Genomic DNA, 23,028 nt, shown 5'->3' with positions numbered 1-23,028 from the left:
TGTTGTGATATATTTTATATCTCTCTACTATATAATATTTTAACAGTAAATTGTAGCAACTTATATAATAAGGGGGGCACCATAACTTACCCCTTCTCTTATATAATAGAGATATATATAATAGCCCACCTAACTTTAATTTTTTTGTACTTGACATACAGACAATTATGATCAGTTATCTACATTTCCATCATTAGGTACAAATATCTTCTCGAGTTGGCAAAGTCCTTTGAGCGATATATCTAATGATTAGTAAAAATATTTTATGCAATTGCAATGATTTTTATCATTTACAAACTTTCATAAGTTTTATGCATGAAACATTTTTCATGTCGATGTTATTAGGACAAATAGGATCAAACATCAATGAATCAAAAAGGTATGTGGTCAGATTTCAAACTACTCTAAGCATGGTTGCATGTTTCATCTTAACTCCTCTCAAAGCCCACTCAATTGTATTTCAAGTGGTAATGCAATCATCTAAGTCTTTTCTGATTTTGAATTATATTCATTTTATCAAAGAAAGAAAACATGGGTATATTATAGTTTCGTTCACTTAAACTTCGAAGAAACATTTTTTATGTGATGTTATTAGAACAACCAGGATCAATAAATACGAGTTAACTAAATTTTTATGTGGTCAAAGCTCAAGAAACGCTCAACATATGCTTAATATAACTATGTTGTATTCTGTTTAATCTAATAACATATGCATAATGTAGAGCATGTTCTCTTCGGCATAAAACAGTTGAACTGAACTAAACTGAACTGAATTGAAATGAATAGTGATATGTGAGAGTAAAAGTATTGTCCAAAGCTGAACTGAACTAAACTTAATTGATCTGATCTAAATTGAACTGACCTGAATTGAACTGAATTGAATTGAACTGAAAATAAGTTGGGGAGAACAGGCCCGTAATATATAGATTAATAATGTTGTATGACTACGTTGTATAATGTATGCTTAATATAACTATGTTGTATAATGTTTAATATAATAACATATGCATAATGTTATATGCAGAAGAGGAGATTAATAATGTAAGAAAAATCTATTAGAGGAAGTAAGTTCTAAGCATATGCTTAATATATATAGATATATTGCAACAACATGTAGTATATAGATTATAATATATTTCCTTATAAAAAAAAGATAATAATATATTTTCTGTAAAAAAAATGTGTCTATATTCATATACTAAATATTAGTATCACAAAATATTCTATTACGGGCATCTCGAATGCTCAATGTGACTTGGTAAGCTTCTGCTAAAATGAGTGCGAAGCACAACTCCAGAAGTTGTGTTATTCTTAGTACTAGAGTACTAATCTTAGTTGCACGGAACAATGATATTGGTATTTTCTAATTGCCAAATAAATTTCAATGACACTATTTTAATATATAAAAAAATTAATAAAAGCAACTTTTTAGCATAATCAATTACGTCCTCATATGTGGTATGACAAGTCAAGTTAGTCATATATAGACTGGACTAATTGCAATGTTATGAATGCACAAGATCCATAACTTACAAGAACAATGTTCTCTCATGCAAATTTATTGTTTTTAAATGTTCAATAGTAATAATAGGTCGATTCGCCATACAATATTGTAAAGATTAAACTTTAAATTGAGAATTACATCTTCATGAGGACAAAATACTTCTAAACCAAAATACACATAAGTGTTTAAATTTATAAAACACAATACTTCCCGTGCATTTTGCACGGGTCAAAAAACTAGTGAAGGTATAAATATACAGTATAAAAATATTGTATTTAGGACGTTAGTAGGATATATTAGGGCGTTAAATAGCAAAGCCCCTTATTAATTATTATCACTTACCAAACAGCCCATTAAGCTTAGATACACTAAGAGCATGTTGTTTTCTTGATTCCCAGACAGTTATAAACAAAAGATTTTAATATAACTTGGGAATTTCTGAAAACAAAATAAAAATAAAAATTGGAGGAACTTTAATCTGTTAATCTTAAATTTCTCTATTGTAGGTTCCTGGGAAATTCAACACTAGCTACGTATAAGCTGCAAATAATGCAACCATTGAGTGCAAGGAATACAACCTGACCAATAATGTACAAACTGAGGCTTTTGTAGGAGTTGTGATTGTCAAGTAGCAACTCACATAGGCATACCATTGCATATAACCACAAACCTCCAACCAATATGAAGCATATTATACACATTTTATCTTGATCACAAAAAAGTAATTTCACTTGCTAACCATGTATTGCTAATTAACCTGCTTACGGTTGGCCACACTTCTTTTCTCTTCCTCAACTTGCTCAAGTAAAACTTGAAGTTCTGCTTCAGTAAGGCCCTCCAACCGTTTCTATAAAATGCAACGTATCGTAAATAAGAATAAAAGAATATTGACAATAGATGAACCCAACTAATGATGATCCAACAAAAATAATCAAAAGCAATCCCAAGTTCCCAACCACCAATTCCGTTCGTATAAAAAAGCATTGAATGGGAGCGAAGGCAGAGTTTCAGGCAAGAACAACAAAATTTATGTGATAGAAGTTTACTTTACTTGTAGTTCTTTTTTCATACTAATCCCGTGTCAAAATCTGAATTGATAAAGGGTATTGTTGAACCCCTTTTTGTGCACATGTGAATTGTCCTGCATTGCCGCATTGGAGAACAGAAGAGCAAATAACCACCTTACAAGCACGAGGAATACTTCTCTCATTATGAATTGATTTTGCGATAGAACCTTCTTTGGGTCTTTAACTGGTCATAACTCTCATTCTCATACTCAGGTAGCCTAAGCCTATTCTCATATTCTTTTAAAACTTTCACGGATACAAAAATCATATTGGACATGGATGTTGCATTGCTTACTAAGCTAGTACCAGAATGGGACAAATTGTTTACTCGAGAATCTCACCCGTATCCATCACCCGCCACCCGCTTTTCATCCATTTATTCCCGGTTTTCACCCGCTTAATAAAACCGGGTTAAGCGGATGATGGATGATCCATCAGACCATCATCCATTTGCATCCCTACTTGAGACATCAAAGTTGAAAAACTTAACAAGAAATTAGGTGATAAAGAAGGTCCCAAAGAGGTATATATTAATCAATTACAATTACCAAAGTGCCCATTTGACCCACTCCATAGGCTTGAGATTGTCCATATCTGCAGACTTGTATCAGTGTATGCATCTTGGAGAGAGAATAAATAAGGGGTGTGTCTCATAGTGGCTCCTAAGTGGTTGATATCTAACTTTCCTCAAGATGTCAATGTTCTGAAATTTCTTTTTCCTTCTTTTGTAATGGTTTTCTCAGTGAAGCAACTTGCACATTTAAATCTACAAAATTAATCCCCAAGTTTTGCTGGTAGTTTATCCCATTTTTGAATTATTTCAAACTCCCAAGTTAAGGTACCCTCTTTCCAAAATGATCATAACATCTTAGAGGTGGGATCTCTGATAAAATCCTTCAAATTTTCAGCCAAGATGGAAAAACATGAGGAAAAACTGTAAGATAAGGTGATTAGATCTGAAGTAGATTCCAGCTCCTAAATGCTACGGACCATGTTTTGAAGTGCGTAGTCAGACTTAGTATTATTCTCTAATAACACAGAGTTGAGATTTATATTGGAGGATTGAGCAGAAGGAGCAGCGCTCCAGAAACAGACATGCCAAGACTAAGAAAGACAAACATGGAAGAAAACCTACCTCCATCACTTTGCTCTCATAGTCCCGCAACTGCTGAGCATATGTCATGTCTTTATTTGCAACCCGAACCATATATGACAAAATCCATCCAATTGTCATGCCCAAGACTACCAATAGCTGAACAACATTTCCTGCTTGTAATGGGTCAACTCCAAAAAACTGCCCAAAACACCATTGTGAGACAAACTATTCATGACCTAATAACCAAACAATGCAACAAAAATATACAAAGAGCTGAAACTAGATATCAACATCTTCTATAGCAGTAGAAATCGCAAAATATTGAAGGAGACATTGTATATTGGATAGAGCCATAGAGGATACTTGATTCATAAGGTGAATGTATAAAACAAAACAAAATGAAAAAGGTTACTGTCTGAGTTTAGGAATTAAAAGAAGGCTCGAATACCTCCAATCCACTCTTCAATGCCACTCCAAAAAACGTTACTCCCAACCCAATCAGCAACACATCCTTCCTGTTATAACCAAATTCCGCCTGCTAATTGAGAATGTCAGCACCAGAACTTATTCAATCAGATAGCAGGTAATACATAAAAAATAATGAATTGAAATTATTGAATCATTAAACTCTGATAACATTATCCCCTGTAACAAAGTGGTCTTGCAACACAAGTTATGCCCATAACTAATCTCATACCATTCGCTTGCCAGTTCAAAAATACTATAAAGAAAACGCAATATACTAAAGCTAACAGCTACTTAAACACGGTTCAAAATGTTGCAGCATTCTCATCAAGATGGCAAGAGTTCACGAGCCCTGGCATCCGGAAAATGCAACATAGTTGCAGTATCTAGTTGGTATAGTTAAATTTGTAAACTGAAAAATATCGGACTGTAGCAACACTTTTTCCTTTAAGGTTTCCTTCTTTCTTAATGACCACCACATCTGGAGATCTGTCTACTTTCACTAACATTCCCAAGCTTTGCATGTGTCCTTTGGAGCTCGCATAAATGGAAAAAATAGTTGCAATTAACTCATCATCATGAAAGAAGTCAAACAGGAGTGAAGTTTGCCACCTGATAGAAGAGAAGCTCTGGGCCTCAGTGTTGACATTTAAAGATGAGAAAACTAGCTAGATATATTCTAAAGAGGATATAATCATATGATATCGCTACGCCAAAGAGCTTTTGAACCCCATTCTTGTCTTGTGGGGGTACAGATGGATCTTATTGTCATTAAAAGATATTCGTTTATTGACATGCGAAAAAAGTTAGAATGTTAGACATGATAGTCTATTAAATATATCTTCTGATTAATGACATATATGCATGTACCGTCCGGGTATCTCATAATTCATGCCTTCTTCACTTTGCAATTTCACTAATGTTATTTCTATCTATGGCCATATCATGAAAATCACATTACAATGTGACTTAATGAGGTTGTACAAGTTTTATTTTGCATAAAAGTTGAGTATGTGAGGTCTCTTTCCCGACACTTCTTAAAATTATAACATGAGCATATGATACTAGTCGGATTTTTTTGTAAGAGCGTAACTTAAGTTGTAAGTTGTACAAAATAGTGAACTATTGTACAAGCTAACACAATTTATTATCCTGTAATACTTCATCCGTTTTTAAATAAGTGTTAATTGAGTAAATTGACATTATTCGTCAACTAACTTTGACTCTATTTTCTCACTATTTTGTCAAGAAAAACATAATCAAGTGAATCTTGTTAGATTCGCCTCAATATTTACTTTCACAATATCATTTTTTATATAATTTTTACTTGTGCGCAAATAAAACTAATAATGATCAAAAAAGCGCATTCGGGTTACATGAAAAAAAAAAAGAATGTGACACTTATTTAGGATCGGAGGGAGTACAATCTATTTGATGATTCTTCCAACCTAGGTTTAAAAGACAAACAACTAATCCTTTATGCAACACTACACACAAAGCATTATCTTTTTTAAAACTGTATGTTTCTCAATTTCTTTTCATACTCCCTCTAGCCATAAGGATAACGCACACACACAAGTTATTCGAGTACCGGACATATTGGAGGACAGCAGCCGTCAGCAGGATGGAAAGAATGGCTATAGTTCTTCTAAACAAGACATCCTTTCTATAAGGGCCTATTCTTTTCACCTGATATTTTACTAGATTGAAATTATCATAGGATGAAGTTGAATTTAACTGATTGTAACTGGATTTTACTGACTACAATCGATGTTTGCTAATTAAACCTGACCATGATTTTTTTTAAGTTGAAGATACTAGGGCATAACAAAAAGGCAAATTACATTATTTTGGTCTCCTGATAAGAGGTCTGACCTAGCATGCAAGCTTGTACAGAATAACTACTCACAGACAAGATAAAAAATTTACAGGCAGTTCACTATTTCTGGAGCATGTGTGGGCATTAGGGCATACATCTCTCTTTCGTATCCATAAAGTAAAAACTAGTTGCTTCTCACAATCTCACCTTTCAAGTTCAAATTCTAGTAAATGCCGTGATAGGAATGTTAGTTCCGAACCGAGTTAAGAAAAAATAGAGTTAAGAGCGAATATCAGTCCTTAAAGGCTCAAGGTGATTGCAAATCAAATTCCAACACCTTGCATTTGTAATTTTGTAAACTATGTTGTATGGACCCTTCGTATCACTTGCCAACTTGGAGTATGCTTGCTGATAGCATGATACTTGGTACATGCATGTTGGAGTTCATCTCCCATTTGCTTTAATGAATACATAAATTCGTCCAAAATACTGGGAAATGGAATAGTCTAGACTTGGACTTGTACCAATATCATATATATGTTTGCAGCCAAGTTTGTGTAATTTGGTTTGGTTTGGTTTGTAAGCAACTTGTGCCACTTTTGCCACCCACCAAGAATTGCTTCTTCCTCCAAATCACCATCACTGACAATTTATTAACAACTAAACTTCTCACCCTTTGGAAAACGCAAGTACAAAACCCTCAATCTCAAAAAAAAACAATCCTATAATCTCACAAAATTACATGCCAATGTAAAGTTTAGTAGAGAAGCAGCTAAGTGAGTGCCTTCATAATTGTTCTCTGCCAAGCATAATGAAGAAACAAAAAGGGACAGAAACCACAACGCAAAGCTCGAAACAAAAAGAACAACCCTCCTCCCGACCCCTGAAGCAACACCAACATACGGAAGAAGGCCAAGTTATTCTTTATGTAATATTGTGCTCTAATGTACTAGTATTTGTTTAACATTAAGTAACCTCCAAATAGTTTAATCAGCAGAAAAGTTTAGCAAATTTCATCATTTTGTCACTCCATAGAATAATCAATAATCTAGAGTCATTCAATAAAATAAATCATTTCCTTGATTACTATATCTCTATTATATAAAGGAAGGGGGGAGGAAGATGGTGTCCCCATTTAAAAATACTATCCTTAATGATCTAATGGAATAAAAAATTACAAAAGAAAACAATTTAAGAATGTTTCCATTTCAACTTTGTATTTTAAGTGGATACAAGGCACTATTTTAAATTGACGCACGCATCGCGTGCATATAAAGCTAGTATAATTAGCCAAAACACGGGGTTACTAATGAGAATTTTCCCAACCACCTCATGATTTTACCCTAAAATGAAAAATCCCAACTAAATACCATTTTGAGAAATTAATTTAATGTTAAATTTATTTATTTTTTTAAAGGAACCAAACCAAAACCTCGCACATGTCAACCTGCCCGGAGTTTACCCCTTGGGAGTAGGGGAAATGGGAGTAACTCTAGTGGGGTTTGATCCGACAACATGGAGATACAAACTAAACTACTGGACCAAGTACTAATTGGTTAAATTTAATGCTTAAATACAGACCAACAAAACCCATAAAAATTAATCAAAACAAATGCGTAAGAGAACAAAAAAAACAAGGGATAAATTGAAACAATATGCTTGCCTTATCTTGACTTGAAGACTCTTCCACAGTATCATTAGACCCAGAACTACCACTGCATCTTGTAACCACGGATTTATTAGACAACAATTTCTTGTTGCTCATTATCTTCCTCAAATTTGTAACTTTTTTACCCCATATTTGAGAAGTAATTCCACCTACAATTAAAAAGAAACCCTTTAATGTCTGTGTTCCTTATTCCTACCACAATAATAAATTAATAATCACATGTAAAATCACCATTTTCTAACAACCAAGTAATTAAAATTTATGGACAAACCAACATTAAACATTAAAATGACATAAATAAATTATGTGCAACTATGTAAAAAGAAGTACAAACCTCTAAAAAGAGAGTGATGAGAAGAGTTAATAGGAGGGAAAAATGATAGAGTTTGTGCAGTGAAACTGATGATACCCCTGCTATCAAAATTAAGTTGTTGAAGATTAGCAATTGCAGCTGTCATTTTCAGCTTCAAAGTTTTTGCGCACTTTGAAGATTGAAGTAAAAATGGCGGAGAAAAAAAAAAGAAATTTTGAGTGTGTGAATAATGAGGAAAGAGAGGATGGAAGAATGTTGTAAATTGTTTGGAAGGATGACAAACCGCCACGCTTTACTTCTCTTGTGGAATGTGGATTACCGATTACCTGAATGAATAATGATCATTAGATTTATTTATCTTCAATTTTGGGATAGTGTTAGAATAGGTGGGAGATGGCTACATTTACTCATCGGGTAGATTATTCATCAAAAATAGATAATTAAAAAATAAATAATTTTGTTGAGTTTGACTTCATATATCTCGTGAGTAGATTAACTAGTGAGTAGACAAAGTATTTCCAGAGTTAGGTGGTAACTTGTTTGTTCTAGTAAACTGTGAAAGTTACTGTTAGACCCGTAATTATTATTTGATTCGAATTCGATCAGAAATTAGAGGTGATCATTTTGGCCCGGCCCGCTTTTGGGCCGGATTTTGGGAAGATTTTTCAGGCCGCCCGTATTTTTGGCTTTGGGCAAGCCAAAAACGACTTTTTAGTCTATTTTTTGGCCCGGCCCGCTTTGGCCCGCAAAAACCCGCTAATTTAGGCTCGAAATAGCGGGCTTTGGACACAAAAATTCGGCCCGAATTTAGGCCAGGCCCGGCCCGACCAATGGGCAAAATATCTTGGCTACGGCCCGACCCGAACCCGACCCGGCCCATGATCACCTCTATCTGAAATGAAAGGGTTAAGGTTGAGATTTATGACTAAAATGTTTAGATTAGGATATATATTTTCAATCTATAGTTATTTTTGATTCATTTCACTTTCTTTTATAGTATTTCCAAAAAAAATATACTAATAAATGGAAACATGGTCAAATATTATGATCATATAAAGATAATACTAAAGAATGTAAGCTTCTGTTATTCATTCAGGTAATCGGTATTTCTTTAGCGCTTAGTCGTATTACTCGTCTTTTAAAGGAGAATTGTAGAAGTGTGGCTTTGTCACGTCTTATCCATCTGTAGTTTGATTAGTAGTGTAATTTTTGCTTTAATTGTTTTTTTTGTTGGAATTTCTCTCCTCTCTTGAATCAAAAAAATATATATATATTCTAGCTTTAATTTAGCTATTTTTAAAAGAATTTTTTTTAAATAAGTAGTATGAAGAAACAAAGAACAAGAATTATAAATGTCTTCTTTGACGCAAAAGGGCCAAAATTGTGTATGGGTCATGAGGAAAAATGGAAGATGCGAAGAGTTCAAGGAGGAGATAAAGGGATGTCGAAAGGGAAGAAGTAAACAAGGGGACAGATATAGGGTTTGAAGGCTGTAAATCATGGAAGTTCAGAGACAAAAAACACGTCTTAATTTTTTATGTTATATATATCAATATGACATAATTTCATTTTAAATTCCTTTGTTTGAAATAATGAAATTTCAAAACAATTATCACTCACAGTTTTCATTCAGTTCAATCTGTTAATTTTAGTTCAGTTCAATTCAAAAGAACGAGACCTTAATGTATTAAATAAGAGTGACACTAATAAGCAAAACCTTGAGTCTAAAACTAAAGCACAAGTTACCGATTAAATATATATACATTTTCTTTGATTTTAAAATGTTTAAGACAAAAACCTTGAGTCTAAAACTAAAGCACAAGTTACCGATTAAATATATATACATTTTCTTTGATTTTAAAATGTTTAAGACAAATATAATCAATTAAGATGTGTTTTATCTGTAAACAATGTAGTCGCTAGTTTTAAGCCCATCAATTCAATACCTTGCCAAAACAAAAACCACCTATTTCATCGAAGTGATCATGCATGATGCATTTAATTGTACTTGCATAATGCAATCACTAAATTAACTTCTCTTTGCCATTGGAGCATTTGGCCATGAACCTAATCAAAACAAATCAGCTACACCTCTACACTGTAGCAGTGTCTTGCTATCGCTAGACCTAATTTGGTTGGTGGTCAATTTGGGTCATATTGAAGTGAAAGGAAGTGAATGGCAGAAGCTGAGAGAACAAAGACTATGAAGTAGTGGTAATGGGCGCTGGTGACGCAGTCTGCGTCGGATGACCGTGAAGGCAAGGAGAAGCTGAGAGACCAAAGACTATGAAAATATAGGGGTAGTTGGGTGCTATTGATGCAGGCTGCGTCTGGTGGTTATGAAGGTGAGGAGAGTAAAACGGAAAAACGAAAGAAGACCCCGATAATAAATTTACAAAACAACATCAAGATTTCACTGATTAATGGAATCAAGAAATACATTATGACAATAAATATAATCCAAGTTAGAAAACCATATAGTATCACATATCTTTGATAACACACAAACAACTTGTTATTCGCAGCAACCAAAATTTGGGGTTCACTAAAACCCTTCGGTTTCAGCTTTAGCTCTACATATTACGAGAGTCTCTACTGCAACGGAGAAAAATAGACATTTCCCAGCACGAGTTCAACTACAAAATCACGGACCGATGATCACAATCCCAGCATAATTCTCTTTGTAATCCTGCTTAATCAACACAGCCAAAGCAATGTCTCTCTTCACCACTATCTCGCTGACCTGCAGCATCAAATATTAGATGATCAATTCAGAGTATGGCTCCTAAACTGCAAAAATACTTTGTAAAATAGCATTAGAGAAAATGAGATAGAGCCCATACAAGTGAGTTAAGTAAATGTCCTGTGTTAAGTCTTTTTTTCAAACGAATACCTTTAAGAACATTATTTGATAGCATCTCAAACGAAGATCAAATTAGAAAGATAAGCAGATGAACCGGGGGAGGGGGATCCATACTTTTTATTTCGAAAGGCAAAAAAAAATCCATATTAAAAGCTAAATTACCAGAAAAGAATCATCATCTGCAAAAGACAATGCATTTAGTACCTCAACATGTCCACGCAGACAAAATTTGATACCCCTGCCAAGTAGACAGTCAATCTGAGGAACTACATGTAACCCTTTTCAGACAGTTCTCTAAAGATGAGCACAACGTCTTCGAAGTAGTTAAGAGTGTAAAATTATGTGCGAAAGAAGTTGGATTTTATCTACAATATGTGCCCGGTCATACTTTACTTACTAAACATAGTTCTGGACTTCGAGAGCCTTCTAATTATCAGAAACATTTTAAGGAATAACTAACTTCTTAGTTACATTTCGAGTTTTAAAAATTGAAGTTCATAACATAATCCCAGAAACTACTTAACAAGGCATAAATCAAGCATGACCTTGTATTTTTTTTATCAAAGCCAAATTGGATACGAGTACACAATATCAAATAAAATTTCAAAAGATAAACTTAAAAAGCAAAGTCCATTAAAGGTCCACTATAATCATTTCCACAAACTTGGCAAATACTCCCTCCGGCCTTTATTAGTTTACCCCTTTCTTTTGCACATAGTTGAAATTATGTTGTGGGTCATAGAAAGAAATAGAAACTATTATTTTATATATTAAAGTTGAATGTATGTGTGGTGAAAAGTTAGTGGTCCCATTCCAAAAATAGAAACAAAAGAAAGGGGTAAAGTAATAAGGGACATACCAAAAAGGAATATGGATAAACTAATAAAAACCGGAGGGAGTACATACCTCAAGAGAAGTGAGTAAATCCAAGAGTATGCAAAAAAAAAAAAAAGAGAGAAACTGACAAAAAAAAACATGATATTGCTACAATAGCAATGAGAGATAAAATTATCAAAACAGGCAAATTAGCCAACCCATCATTAAAATATTTTACTTCACATAATTTCTTATGTTCTGGATTTAAACCATACAGTATCCAAGTTCAGAATAGAACATCCCACCAAGTCAAATAAATAAAAGGCTGTCCAACATTCAGATAAGAATTACAAAAATCATCTTTCTAGCTTGGACCAAACCATCCACACTCAAAATATAGGTCGAGTTAGAAAAACAAAGAGTTGATAAAGAGCTCCGCTTTATTTACGCACCTTAAATAAAGGTCATATTTTATGCATCGCGCACATAATATCTTAGAATCCTCTCGGGTTTGTAGTTTAAATGACAAAACAGATAAATGGACCACTTTATATATGCCAAAGCATTCGATCATAATAAGTTCCTATCTTAGGTTCAGCTAGGCATTTTATCCAATAAATACTCATGTAAGCAAAGCTTCAAATATATTGCGCATCCATCTATGCACTAGAACATGGTCAAACATACAAAGATCTGGAGGAAGTAAATGGATTCCATCTTAAAATACCCAAGAGATGGTGATGGAAAGTTAAAATGTGGAGAGAGAACAATGCAAGAAAAAAACAGTACCACCTCCACTTGGATGGATATTATACCACAAATTTTTAGGGGGTCAGGACATGTTATAGTAGCATCCAAAGCTAGTAGTATGACTGGAAAACGTTGCTGCGACCTTGTGAAATGGACTTGCATGGAGGGACCTTAACCTTCAGCAAAATTGGCTAAGGCTTAAAAGGTAATGCAGCCACATAGTTTATCGTCTAGCGCCTTATAAGAGGGTAAAGAAGCTATAAAAGGGACAGTATTCCACCCAGAACTGAACAGAATGTATGCAAGGCCGTTTTGTTGCATCAAATATTCAGGTCGGGTGCTAGTTTGTGAATCAAAAAACCGAAATAGTGTAGTTATTTAAGGACCTTAACGCAGCTTTAAAGACCTTAATTGTTAAGCAATAGCACCAAACAACTACGGGAACAAGACACTGAACCAAATTAAACATTGGATTAACTGATTAAGGACTAAGTGAGGTAATTACTCCTTAAGTATCTATGGCTAGACCCATATACATTCCTTCACACTTGAATGATTGAATCCCTTACAGGTCCTAATAGGTACCTAAACCTCCACAGAATTCGAATATCATATTCTTTGTGCCCGACCACGATTTGATATTGTCTTGCAGTAATATTCTACTTTTTTGGAGTTGGATCATCTCCCTCATCTCTCATCTATTATTACAATATTTCACCTCAATTGTGCAAGTTTAAGTTCTCTTCGACTTAACAGAAATAAAATCACTTTGTATCAACAAAAATAAATTTAAATATGTAAAATCAGTTTTATGAAGTAAAATTTAATAACTTCATATACAAAAAACAATAGTGGATCGTGTTAGTGTGACATAAATCTCAATATAAATCGCTTTTCCAATTCACAATTCACCCAAAATGGGCCCAAAATAGCTCAAAACCGACCACAATTTGCTTTTATCCATTTGCAATTTGTGGGGAAATTAGGGATATATGTTACACTGGCTCGTGTATATCAGTTTTATCTGTACAAACAATTTCAGATTATTAAAACATTAGGCGAATGGAACAGAACCCAAAGCATTATCAGCAACATTATCCCCTACACTCTGTAGATAACACTTCAAAACCACACACACAGGTAATCAATATCATAGCTGTCATAGCTCTCATAGCTGTCTAATACTCCCTGAAGGATGTGGGTTTTTCAAAAAAAGACACACAAGTAATCAATATCTTAGGATAGGTAATCTGAAAATTCCGAGCAAGTAAGCTTATAATAGCATCAGTAGCAATAAATTTTACACCAAAAACTTCAAATTATGCAATTAACTAGGACTAGGACAATAGTTTGAGCAGGTCCTCTTCCTTAGTTACCACTAAGCTAGCTCTCCCAACAAAGCAGCAAGGAGAGCAAATAGTAATAATCTCAATGACATACATGAGAAAGAAACATCAAAATATACAATACAAAATAGAGAAGGGAAAGCTAGATCGAAATCCATACCCTTTTAAGGCACAGCACTAATCTCCTTGTCCTCCACATCAGTAGCAGCCACACTAATGTCAGAAGAAATAACATTAGCAGCATCTTCGGTAGGAGGCTGAGCTTGCTCCTCCTCAGGCAACGGCTCCTCGACGTAATCATTCTCAAAAGCATCAGCAGGCACCTCGTAAATCCTCACCTGAGGCTTGGAGGGGTCCTTAACCAGCACATACTTGCCCTCACCCAGCTTCATACACATATCAACAATACTCTTAACAATTCCCCACATGTTATTGGGGTTCAAATTAATCTGAGATGCAAAATCCTTAGGCTTATACCCAACAACACCGAGAATGACATGATTAAAATGATCCCTAGGATGAACCCTCGAAACATAACCCAACTTCATCATATCAGCACTAGCCAAAAGAGCCTGAGCAGTCCACTTAGCCAACTTATTAGCATTGTTTTTCAACTCAGTAGCCAAAACAGCCCCTCTTTGAGTCTCCAACTTCTGCCTCCAATCGACACCGGAATACTTAGGATCAAACTCATTCAAAGCATTAAGTGTCAAAAACTGCCTCTGATTATTAATATCAAGTGCACTCTGTAACTCACACCTAGCAACCAAATACATATTATCATCAAGCTTCCACCTCCTATACCTATACCCAGCAGAAGCAACCTCCTCTCCCTCATTGGCAAACGGATTCGGCTCATCAAAAGCCACCTTCTTCCCTTCCCTAACCAAAACCTGCTGAGAGAAATTCTGGTTAATATAAGCAGCCTCAACACTCAATGAATGAGCCGAATTAATATCATCCTTAGACTCTGGTAACGCCTCCTGAGAAGTCTCATGACAAGACAACAAATCCAACTGAGACCCATCCCTCTTATCAAAAAACAATTTATTACCAACCCTTTGAATCACAATGTCCCAACTATAAACACTCCTAGGACAACACATCAACGAGGACAAAATGGCATCGGTAGCGAAAACCGTAGCCTTATCCTCATTAGCAAGCCTCCTAATAACAGGATCATCAGTAGTAGTAACCTTGAAAAAGTTCCTATTCTTAAACCTCTCAAGCCTACGCTCATTCTTCGGGGTAAGACGATCATAGGATCGATCATACCCTTCCAAAGCGCCACAAAATAGAAGGTCCTCTGGTTCGGGGACCGAAAACGATAGCTTTGAGAAAGTAGAGAATGGAATCTGCTCAAGCATATTCCATTCAGGTTGGATCTCAACGGAGGATTTGAAAACAGCAGCTTCACGTCGTTGGTTTCCACCGCCTCCAGTGCGGTTGTTGTGGTAGAGACGATCTCGTCGGGCGCGCTCTTTCTCCGCCTCGCGCTTTCGCGCTTCGACTTCTTCGTCTTTGCGCTGAGGGAGGTGACGAGAGGGGTTGTTGTGGTGGTGGTGGAAACGCCATTTTGGGCCGAATTTAGGGCGAGGAGGGGGTTTACCGTCGACCAGACGGAAGGAGGAGTCTTCGTCGGCGGCGAGAGTAGCGGCGAAGGAATCGTCGCCGGAAAAGTCGAAAACAGCGTCGTTGAGATTGTTGTTGCGACGGTTAGGGTTGTTGTTGAGGTTGCGAGTCCAATCGGCGATTCGGCCGAGTTTTTCGGAGCGGGAAAAGGGGGCGAAAGGGACGTTGACGGGAACGGTGGAGGAAGGGGATGGAGTGGTGGTTGTTGTGGTTGTGGTTGTGGTGGTGGTGGAGGATTCGGGTGGGCCCCAGCCGTCGGGGTTGAAAGGGACGAAACCGACTTCGAAACTTGCGGCCACCATTGTTGATGTTGTTGGGAGAGAGTGGGATAGTAGTGATGAAGGTGATAAAAGAGGAGAGAGAAAAACCCTAGAATTGAGAATTAGGCTTTAGAATTGAGAATGAGAATTTGATACCGTGGTCAGTGTGGGACACAGCGACCTAAGAGTTAAACTATGGCTCCGTTTGTTAGGGACGTAAAACATTTTGAGTGTAAAATGATTTTCATGAAATAGGAAAAATGGATCAGAATACCCCCAACTTTGGGCGGTCCGTTTTTAATACCCCCAACTTTGGATTATTTTTAAATACCCCCAACTTTGGGGGTGGTCCGCCAAAAATGCACCATTTACCTGTTATGACCGGATGAACTGGTAAACCAAAAAACCACCCCCTCTGCTCATCTCTCTCTCTCCTCTACCACCCCCTCCTCTCTCCTCATCTACCTGCACCCTTTCTCTCACTTCTACCACCACCATACCACCCTTTCTCTCTCCTCTACCACCCCCTCCTCTCTCCTCATCTACCTGCACCTTTTCTCTCTCTTCTACCACCACCATACCACCCTTTCTCTCTCCTCTACCACCCCCTCCTCTCTCCTCATCTACCTACCACCTCCCACCATGCCACTGCTTGCCACGCACCACAACACCGCCACCACCTATCTGCGCCACCACACCGCCACACCGCCACACCTCTCCACCTACACTACCACAACACCATCTCCACTTTCACCACAGCAACATCACCACAATCTCCATTCTCACCAACATGGGGGTGGTTTTTGCTCAAATTTTGAGTCGGTGGTTGTGGGTAATGGTGGGTTGAGGTGAGGTTTTGAGTGGTTTTTAGTGGTTGGGGTGGGGTTGAAATGGGGTTTCGGGTGGTTAAGGCGGGGTTTTGGGTGGTGGGTGGTTGGGTCAGGGTTTCTGGGTGGTTAAGGCGAGGTTTTTTGGTGGCAGGTGTTGGGTCGAGGTTTTGGGTGGTGGTGGGTCGAAGGGGGTGGGGCTGGATGCTTGTGGTGTCGAATGGGGGTGGGGACTGGGTGCTGTTGGGACGAGGTTAGGGCAGTGGGGGCGAGGGAGGTCTGGGGGGTGGGAGAGGGTTTGCACCAGGGAGGGGAGAGGGAGGGTCTGGGGTGGGGGGAGAGGGTTTGCAGCCGGGGAGGGGAGAGGGAGGGTCTGGGGTGGGGGAGAGGGTGGTTGATGTGGTGGTGGGTAGGAGTCGAAATTAAAAATAAACGAGAAATAAAAAAATTACCTGGTTAACAGGTTACAAGTCATCTGGGTGCATTTTTGGTGGACCTCCTCAATAGTAGGGGGTATTTAAAAATAACTCATAGTTGGGGGTATTAAAAGCGGACGGGCCAAAGTTGGGGGTATTCTGATCCATTTTTCCAAAATAATATAGAATAGAAAATACAATTTCAAAATTAGTTTTTTCCTTGTTTGGTTTCATGTAAGAAAAATAATGAAAATGAAAGAAATATGAAGGAAAAGTAAGGAGGTAGTTAGAGGAGTGTGTAAGAGAGTAAAGAAAACACTTTTCTCTTCATTTTGAAGGGGTTATGGTTTTTCATCATTTGGAGCGTAAATTTTACTCCAAGGAAAAATGGTTTTACACTCCTTATAACTGAAAATAGAGAAAAACAGTTTTCCAGGAAAACGTTTTACGCCATACCAAACGGGGCCTAAGTTCTTTTGAATTGAACTAAATTAAATATTGTATGAAATGAACTAAACGGAATTGTACTGAACTTACTTTATCTGAATTGAATTGAACTAAGTTGAATTTAACTGAATTGAAGTGGATGAAAATGGTAAGAGGAAACAAACTCGACTGAATTTGTGAACTGAATTTTCGTTAATTCAGTCCAAAAGAACAGAGTTTGAGGTAATGCCTAGTTAGTATTCCCTCTTTTTTTTATTTAATTTTACGCTTTCCTTTTTTTGGTCTTTTTTTATTGTTACACTCTCAGTTTTCCTTATATGGTAACCTATCACATCAATTTTTCAATTTTTTCACCTCATATACTTCACCATCCATTTTAATAATTCACCCAAAATCTTACCACCTATCCTATTTTTCTCTTTTCGATATTATTTTAATGCTTTTTTTACATTTTTCACAATCAAACATTCTTTTTTTGTACTTCTTCTTTGTTTTTTGCATAATTTTCTTGGTTCGATCTCCTTCCAAAACAAAGTGTAACAATTAAAAAAACAAATAAAGTAGTTCATATTAGTGAGAATCAAGGTTGGTATGGTGCTTGTGACTTGGAAAACCCTCCTTCCATCCCTATGACAAGAGGTTCTTCCAAGCTCACAATCATAATATATGGGGTGGGGTTGAAAAGGTGCAACAAATACTAAAAATATACTTTATTATAATTTTATCGTCTTGATAAGCTAATACCGCTATTCTACTTACTTGAACTGTAAACCAAAAGCCCTAATTTATTTTTCGACGTCTCCATTTCTCCCTAACTCTTTATCTCTAATCAGAATCTCCTTAGCAAAAGGGTTTAAACTTTATCATATATAGTGAAGTTTCTAAGTGGATTGTACATGATTGTTAAGGTTTCTGATTAATTTCGCACCTTAAATATATTTCATTACATATCAGTCTAAATTATAACGATTGAATACTACTAAAGTATTCATTGAAACGAGTCACACAATACTACACATGACTATATTTTATTATACATTAAGAAAAATTTAGAAGGTTCTTACTAATTGTAAATAGTGTCAAGATTCCGGGTAGAAAGAACAAAATAAAATACAAAGGGAGCTTAATATCATTTAAAAGAAAAATATATTATTATTATTATTACTCACTTTTATGTCCTTTTTCATCAAACTTATATCATTTTCCCTTACTTTATTTATCATCTTTCAACACTTTATATACTTTATCATTGTTATACAAAACTAATATCATTTTTGAGAGAAATGATATCATTATTACTCAATTTTATGTCACACTAGTAGAATAAATGCTTATTGTTGCAGTCATTAAGTGGCCTATTGCGGCGATTTTGACCGCGGGGGCAGCAATAGGTAATTAATATATGGAAAATTTGCACAAAACCACCTTAAGTTTTCACTTATTTAGAAACTCTCACCTTTATGTTTTTTTTTCCCTAAATTTCCACCTAAACTTTACAAAACCTTTATAAACTCCCACCACTTAACGGGTTTTGCCAAACTCCACTACTAGTGGGACCCACATCGGTTATTTCTTTTGTTTTTCCCTCCAAACAACTCACTTCCCTCATTCATCTCTCCAAAAATGATGTCTTCTTCCTCTTCCCACCATTAAGTACTCCCTTTTTTTTCCATTCTCTCTCTCTTCATTCATCTCTCTTGAAATCTGGGTAAATTTATGGATTCCAAACAACATTTTTGTAGAAATGAATGAGGGAAGTGAGTTGCTTGGAGGGAAAAACAAAAAAATAACTGATGTGGGTCCCACCACTAACGGAGTTTGGCAAAATTCGTAAAGTGGTGGGAGTTTATAAAGATTTGCAAAGTTTAGGTGGAAGTTTATGGGAAAAAAACATAAAGGTGGAAGTTTCTAAATAAGTGAAAACTTAAGGTCGTTTTGTGCAAATTTTCCTTAATATATTGCTGCGGTTTAAAATCGTGACAATATTGGGCAAAACCGCATCAATATGTTTATTTCTTATTAAAAAAGTACAGCGTATTACTGCGATTTTAGCTAAGAACCGCAGCAATAGGTCCTGGTACAAGCAAAACAAAAAAAATTATTGCATTTTGCAATTAAATTTGAAAGAATATCATTCTCTAATCCAAGGAGACTATTGCAGCACTGAAGTACCATAACAACACAACACAAAAGTAACTAAACCAAACCGTCATATCTTCAATAAAAATAATATTTTACAAACCCTAATTACAAAAATATATAAGAAAAATAAAAACAGAGCTAATAAGGAAAAAATTTAAAAAAACAAAAAAAAAAGAAATAGAGATACAGAAGTAGGGGTGTGCAGATTTAGATATTAGATCTGATCCGATCCGAAATTTCGGATATCCGAATTTTCGGATCACCAAAAATCCGATCCGAAAATTTCGGATCGGATCAGATCAGATCAGATCCGATATCCGAAGCAAATATCCGAAACTTTGATCCGACTTTCATTCACATATGGTGGGACGTTGCATTGCAAGTCGCCAAGTCCTTTGAACTTGCTTTTTTTTTCCTCATGTGTCGGGGCAGACTGGGCCACTAAGAGCCCATAAACCACCAAAATGGCAGTTTGCGACTAAACCACCAAAATAAAAAATGCAAAGATTAAAGAAGGGATCTTCATCACAAAAACCAGCAATAACAGAAGACTCCAAATCCTTCACCATAGCTGATAATAACAGAGAAATAAACATCAAAAATTTCCAAAATTTAAAGTGAAATCTAAGCTTCATATGTTTCAAAATCGAAGAATTCTCAAGCTTAAGTCGAAGAAAAAATGAAGAGATAGAGAGGCGTGAAGTTGTGAAATTGTGAGAGGAGTGAGACTGAGAGTCGAGACTTCGGGAGCAATGACTGAGGTAGCCAGTAGGCACTGGGTTTCATTTCTGAAAATTGTACAGTAGGCACTTAGGGTTTAGGCAGTAGCAGCGAGCAATACTGCACGCCAATTAAATATTTGGCTTTTGCATATTTTATTTTGGAGAAAATTTAAATCGGGTTTTCGGATATCCGAAATGCAAAAGAGTCTGATCCGCATCCGATCCGAAAACCCGATATTTTTTCAGATATCCGATCCGTAATACCCGAAAACCAAAAACCGGACCGGATATCTGAAATTTCGGATCGGATCAACGGATAATCGGCTCTGATCATAGGATCAGATATTTTTGCACACCCCTATACAGAAGTACATTAGAGATGCATAGAATTAATAAAAAAAAATTAAAAGAAAATGGGAAAATGACATTAGATCTTGAAACCTAACTTATGGGATGTTGGTGTGGACGAATGCTTGGCGCAGAAGACGGTGTGGACGGCGAACGAACTCGAGACGAACGACGGCCAAAACTGACGAACGAAGATGGCGAACGACAGCCAAAACTGACGAACGAAGATGGCGAACGACGGCCAAAACAGATGAACGAAGATGGCGAACGACGGTGGTGGAGACGAAGACAGCGAACGACTTTGGTGGAGACGAACACGACGACGCTGGTGCTAACGAATGACTTGAGATGCCTTAACTATTTGAACGAACGAACGACTTTGGTGGAGACGAAGACGACGAACAACTTTGATGGAGATGAACGCCGGTGATAAGTGGAGATGATCAGACGAACGATGCTAGTGATAAGTGGAGAAGAGAAGGGGCGGAAACGAGGAGGGAAAAGAGAAAGGAGATGAGGGGAGGAGATGAAGAGAAGGGGCTGTAAACCACGAAGATCTGTGGCGAGGGCAACGGACGCCAGTTGCTGTAAACCAGAAAGGAGAGTGGAGGGAGAGAGATAGAGAAGAGAGAGAGAAATACTTTTTGGCCTAAACGGCCGAGGAGGAGGAAAATGAGAGAGAGAGAAATATTTTTTTACTTAAACGGCTAATGAAGAGGAACAAAATCCTAATTGGGCCGCGCGCTTTCTTTATTTAAAAAAGCCTATTGCTGCAGTTTTTTGAAGCAACAAACAAAAACATGTATCATTTTTCATTATTTCATTATCATTTTTCAAATCTTTATATACTTATCAGTATTACACAATCATCTATAAATGAAATGATGTCATCGTTACTTGATTTTATGTCATTTTTCAGCAAGCATGCGTCAATATTATATCTTTCTCTTTTATCCCCTTCACTTTCTCTTTGACCCCTAGTTTTTCTCTCTCCTCCGCGACTCTGTCCGACGACCGCCAAGTGTTAGGACCCGTCGTTCAACACCTCAACGAATAGGCAAACAATAGTGTTGTGCCTACCTGCTACCACGCGGCAAGAGGAGAGAGAAAAGAACCCTACCTACTTCGATGTCCATGCTCTTCCATCCAAACTCTAACCCCTCATCACTGCAACCACTGAAGAATTTGATGCTAATCACCGTCTCATTGGATGGCAGAGATGACAACATACACTTGAAGTTGGCAAAGTCATGTTTGGTAAATGGTTTTTCATTGGCTTTTGGCTTTTTAATTTGGTCAAACAGCCAAAAAAAGTGTTTGGTTATTGGCTTTTTGGTTGGCTGAAAAGCTAGCTTTTAAGCCAAAAGGAAAAAGCTGTTTGGAGGAGCTTTTTGGATTGGCTTTTGACTTATTGGCCCACAAATTTTCTAATAAACAGCCAACAACCACAATTAATTTTGCCAAACACTTTTACAAACAGCTGGCTTAAACAGCCAACATAAAAAGTTAATACATACAACCAATGCTTCCAACCAGTCAAACAAGCCAACTAAACTGGCCAAAAGCCAACAGTCAACAGTCAAGTGCCAAACAACCCCAGAATGATATGACTTTATCTTTAGTGTCGATGTCAATGTTGTTCTTGATTGACTGACCCCTTACCAACGAGCCAAGGAAAACGATGGTGAAGAAAAAGGTAGAAGATGTTTTCTGTACTCGAATGTGAAGGAACTCACAAGTATTAAAGGAATTTAGAAGAGTAATTTGTGAAGAGAATCTCAAGAATTTGTTCAACAAATTATTATTTTCTGGATTTTTTTGAGTGGATGGAATTAGATGGATTGATCGATTATGCCAATGCAAATCTTCGATAAATAAGATCACTCCATTGCAATAAAAAAATTATTGCTACAAAAACAATTTGCGGATGCTTCTACAAGTTATGATGATGTTGAGAAGGCTCCATTTTTTGAGGGAAGTGGCATAAGAGAGACGAACAACATTGGAGGAGAGATAATGCGAATAGTGAAGGATAAAGATACAGTTTAATTAAATGTTGTGATCTCAATGGGTTGTTACACTATAAATTATTGTGTGACGGTTATACCTAATAAATTCCAATTATCAAAATATATATACTTAATAAAGATTAAAATAAAAAAATATATAATTAAGATATATAACTTTTGTTTGCTATTTGTAGCTTCATACACCTCATGACCAAGAACAATTTGCTACTTTATCTTACAACAATCTTCATATGTCAAGTGACATGTTCTTTCAGTAACTTAGCATATGTAATCGATTTATGCGAGTGTGATCTCAGGTCCTAAATAGTTGAGGGGCTCTCGAGAATGCTAGATGAGCACCATGAACTAGCCAAAGTTTTCAGAATGGCTAGGGAGCGCTTCTCCGGTATCGATATGCAACCTGTGCAGGTTCGCTTAATGTCTACCCGTTTGAAAGATGGTAGACAATACACCCTACCAAGTAGCAATAAGTTGGCAGCGTTGATTGTGGGTAACA

The 23,028-nt window shown here is 36.5% G+C and overlaps 2 protein-coding genes across 3 annotated transcripts; both read right to left on the bottom strand.

The window, feature by feature from the left end:
* Window positions 1–1,954: 1,954 nt before the first annotated feature.
* LOC104909071 (hypothetical protein) lies at window positions 1,955–8,248 on the bottom strand. 2 transcript variants are annotated; one of them, XM_048634711.2, is made up of 5 exons: window positions 7,955–8,248; window positions 7,615–7,769; window positions 4,116–4,205; window positions 3,707–3,865; window positions 1,955–2,351 (listed from the first exon to the last, which is right to left on the bottom strand). In XM_048634711.2, exons 1-5 carry the CDS (start codon window positions 8,076–8,078, stop codon window positions 2,253–2,255), a joined length of 627 nt encoding a protein of 208 aa, XP_048490668.1. In that variant the 5' UTR covers window positions 8,079–8,248; the 3' UTR covers window positions 1,955–2,252. The 2 variants fall into 2 exon arrangements, with proteins under 2 accessions (XP_048490668.1, XP_010696560.1); XM_010698258.4 differs by having other exon boundaries at window positions 4,116–4,202; window positions 7,955–8,244.
* A 2,076-nt stretch (window positions 8,249–10,324) lies between these two features.
* Window positions 10,325–15,755, bottom strand: LOC104909070 (eukaryotic translation initiation factor 3 subunit D). The gene is made up of 2 exons (XM_010698257.4): window positions 13,869–15,755; window positions 10,325–10,676 (listed from the first exon to the last, which is right to left on the bottom strand). The coding sequence occupies exon 1, from the start codon at window positions 15,640–15,642 to the stop codon at window positions 13,873–13,875; it is 1,770 nt and encodes a 589-aa protein (XP_010696559.1). The 5' UTR covers window positions 15,643–15,755; the 3' UTR covers window positions 10,325–10,676; window positions 13,869–13,872.
* Between the last annotated feature and the right edge of the window lie 7,273 nt (window positions 15,756–23,028).

This window comes from Beta vulgaris, chromosome 8 (assembly GCF_026745355.1).
Source record: "Beta vulgaris subsp. vulgaris cultivar EL10 chromosome 8, EL10.2, whole genome shotgun sequence".
Classification (NCBI taxonomy): Eukaryota; Viridiplantae; Streptophyta; class Magnoliopsida; order Caryophyllales; family Amaranthaceae; genus Beta; species Beta vulgaris.
This window is presented reverse-complemented; position numbering and strand designations above follow the sequence as displayed.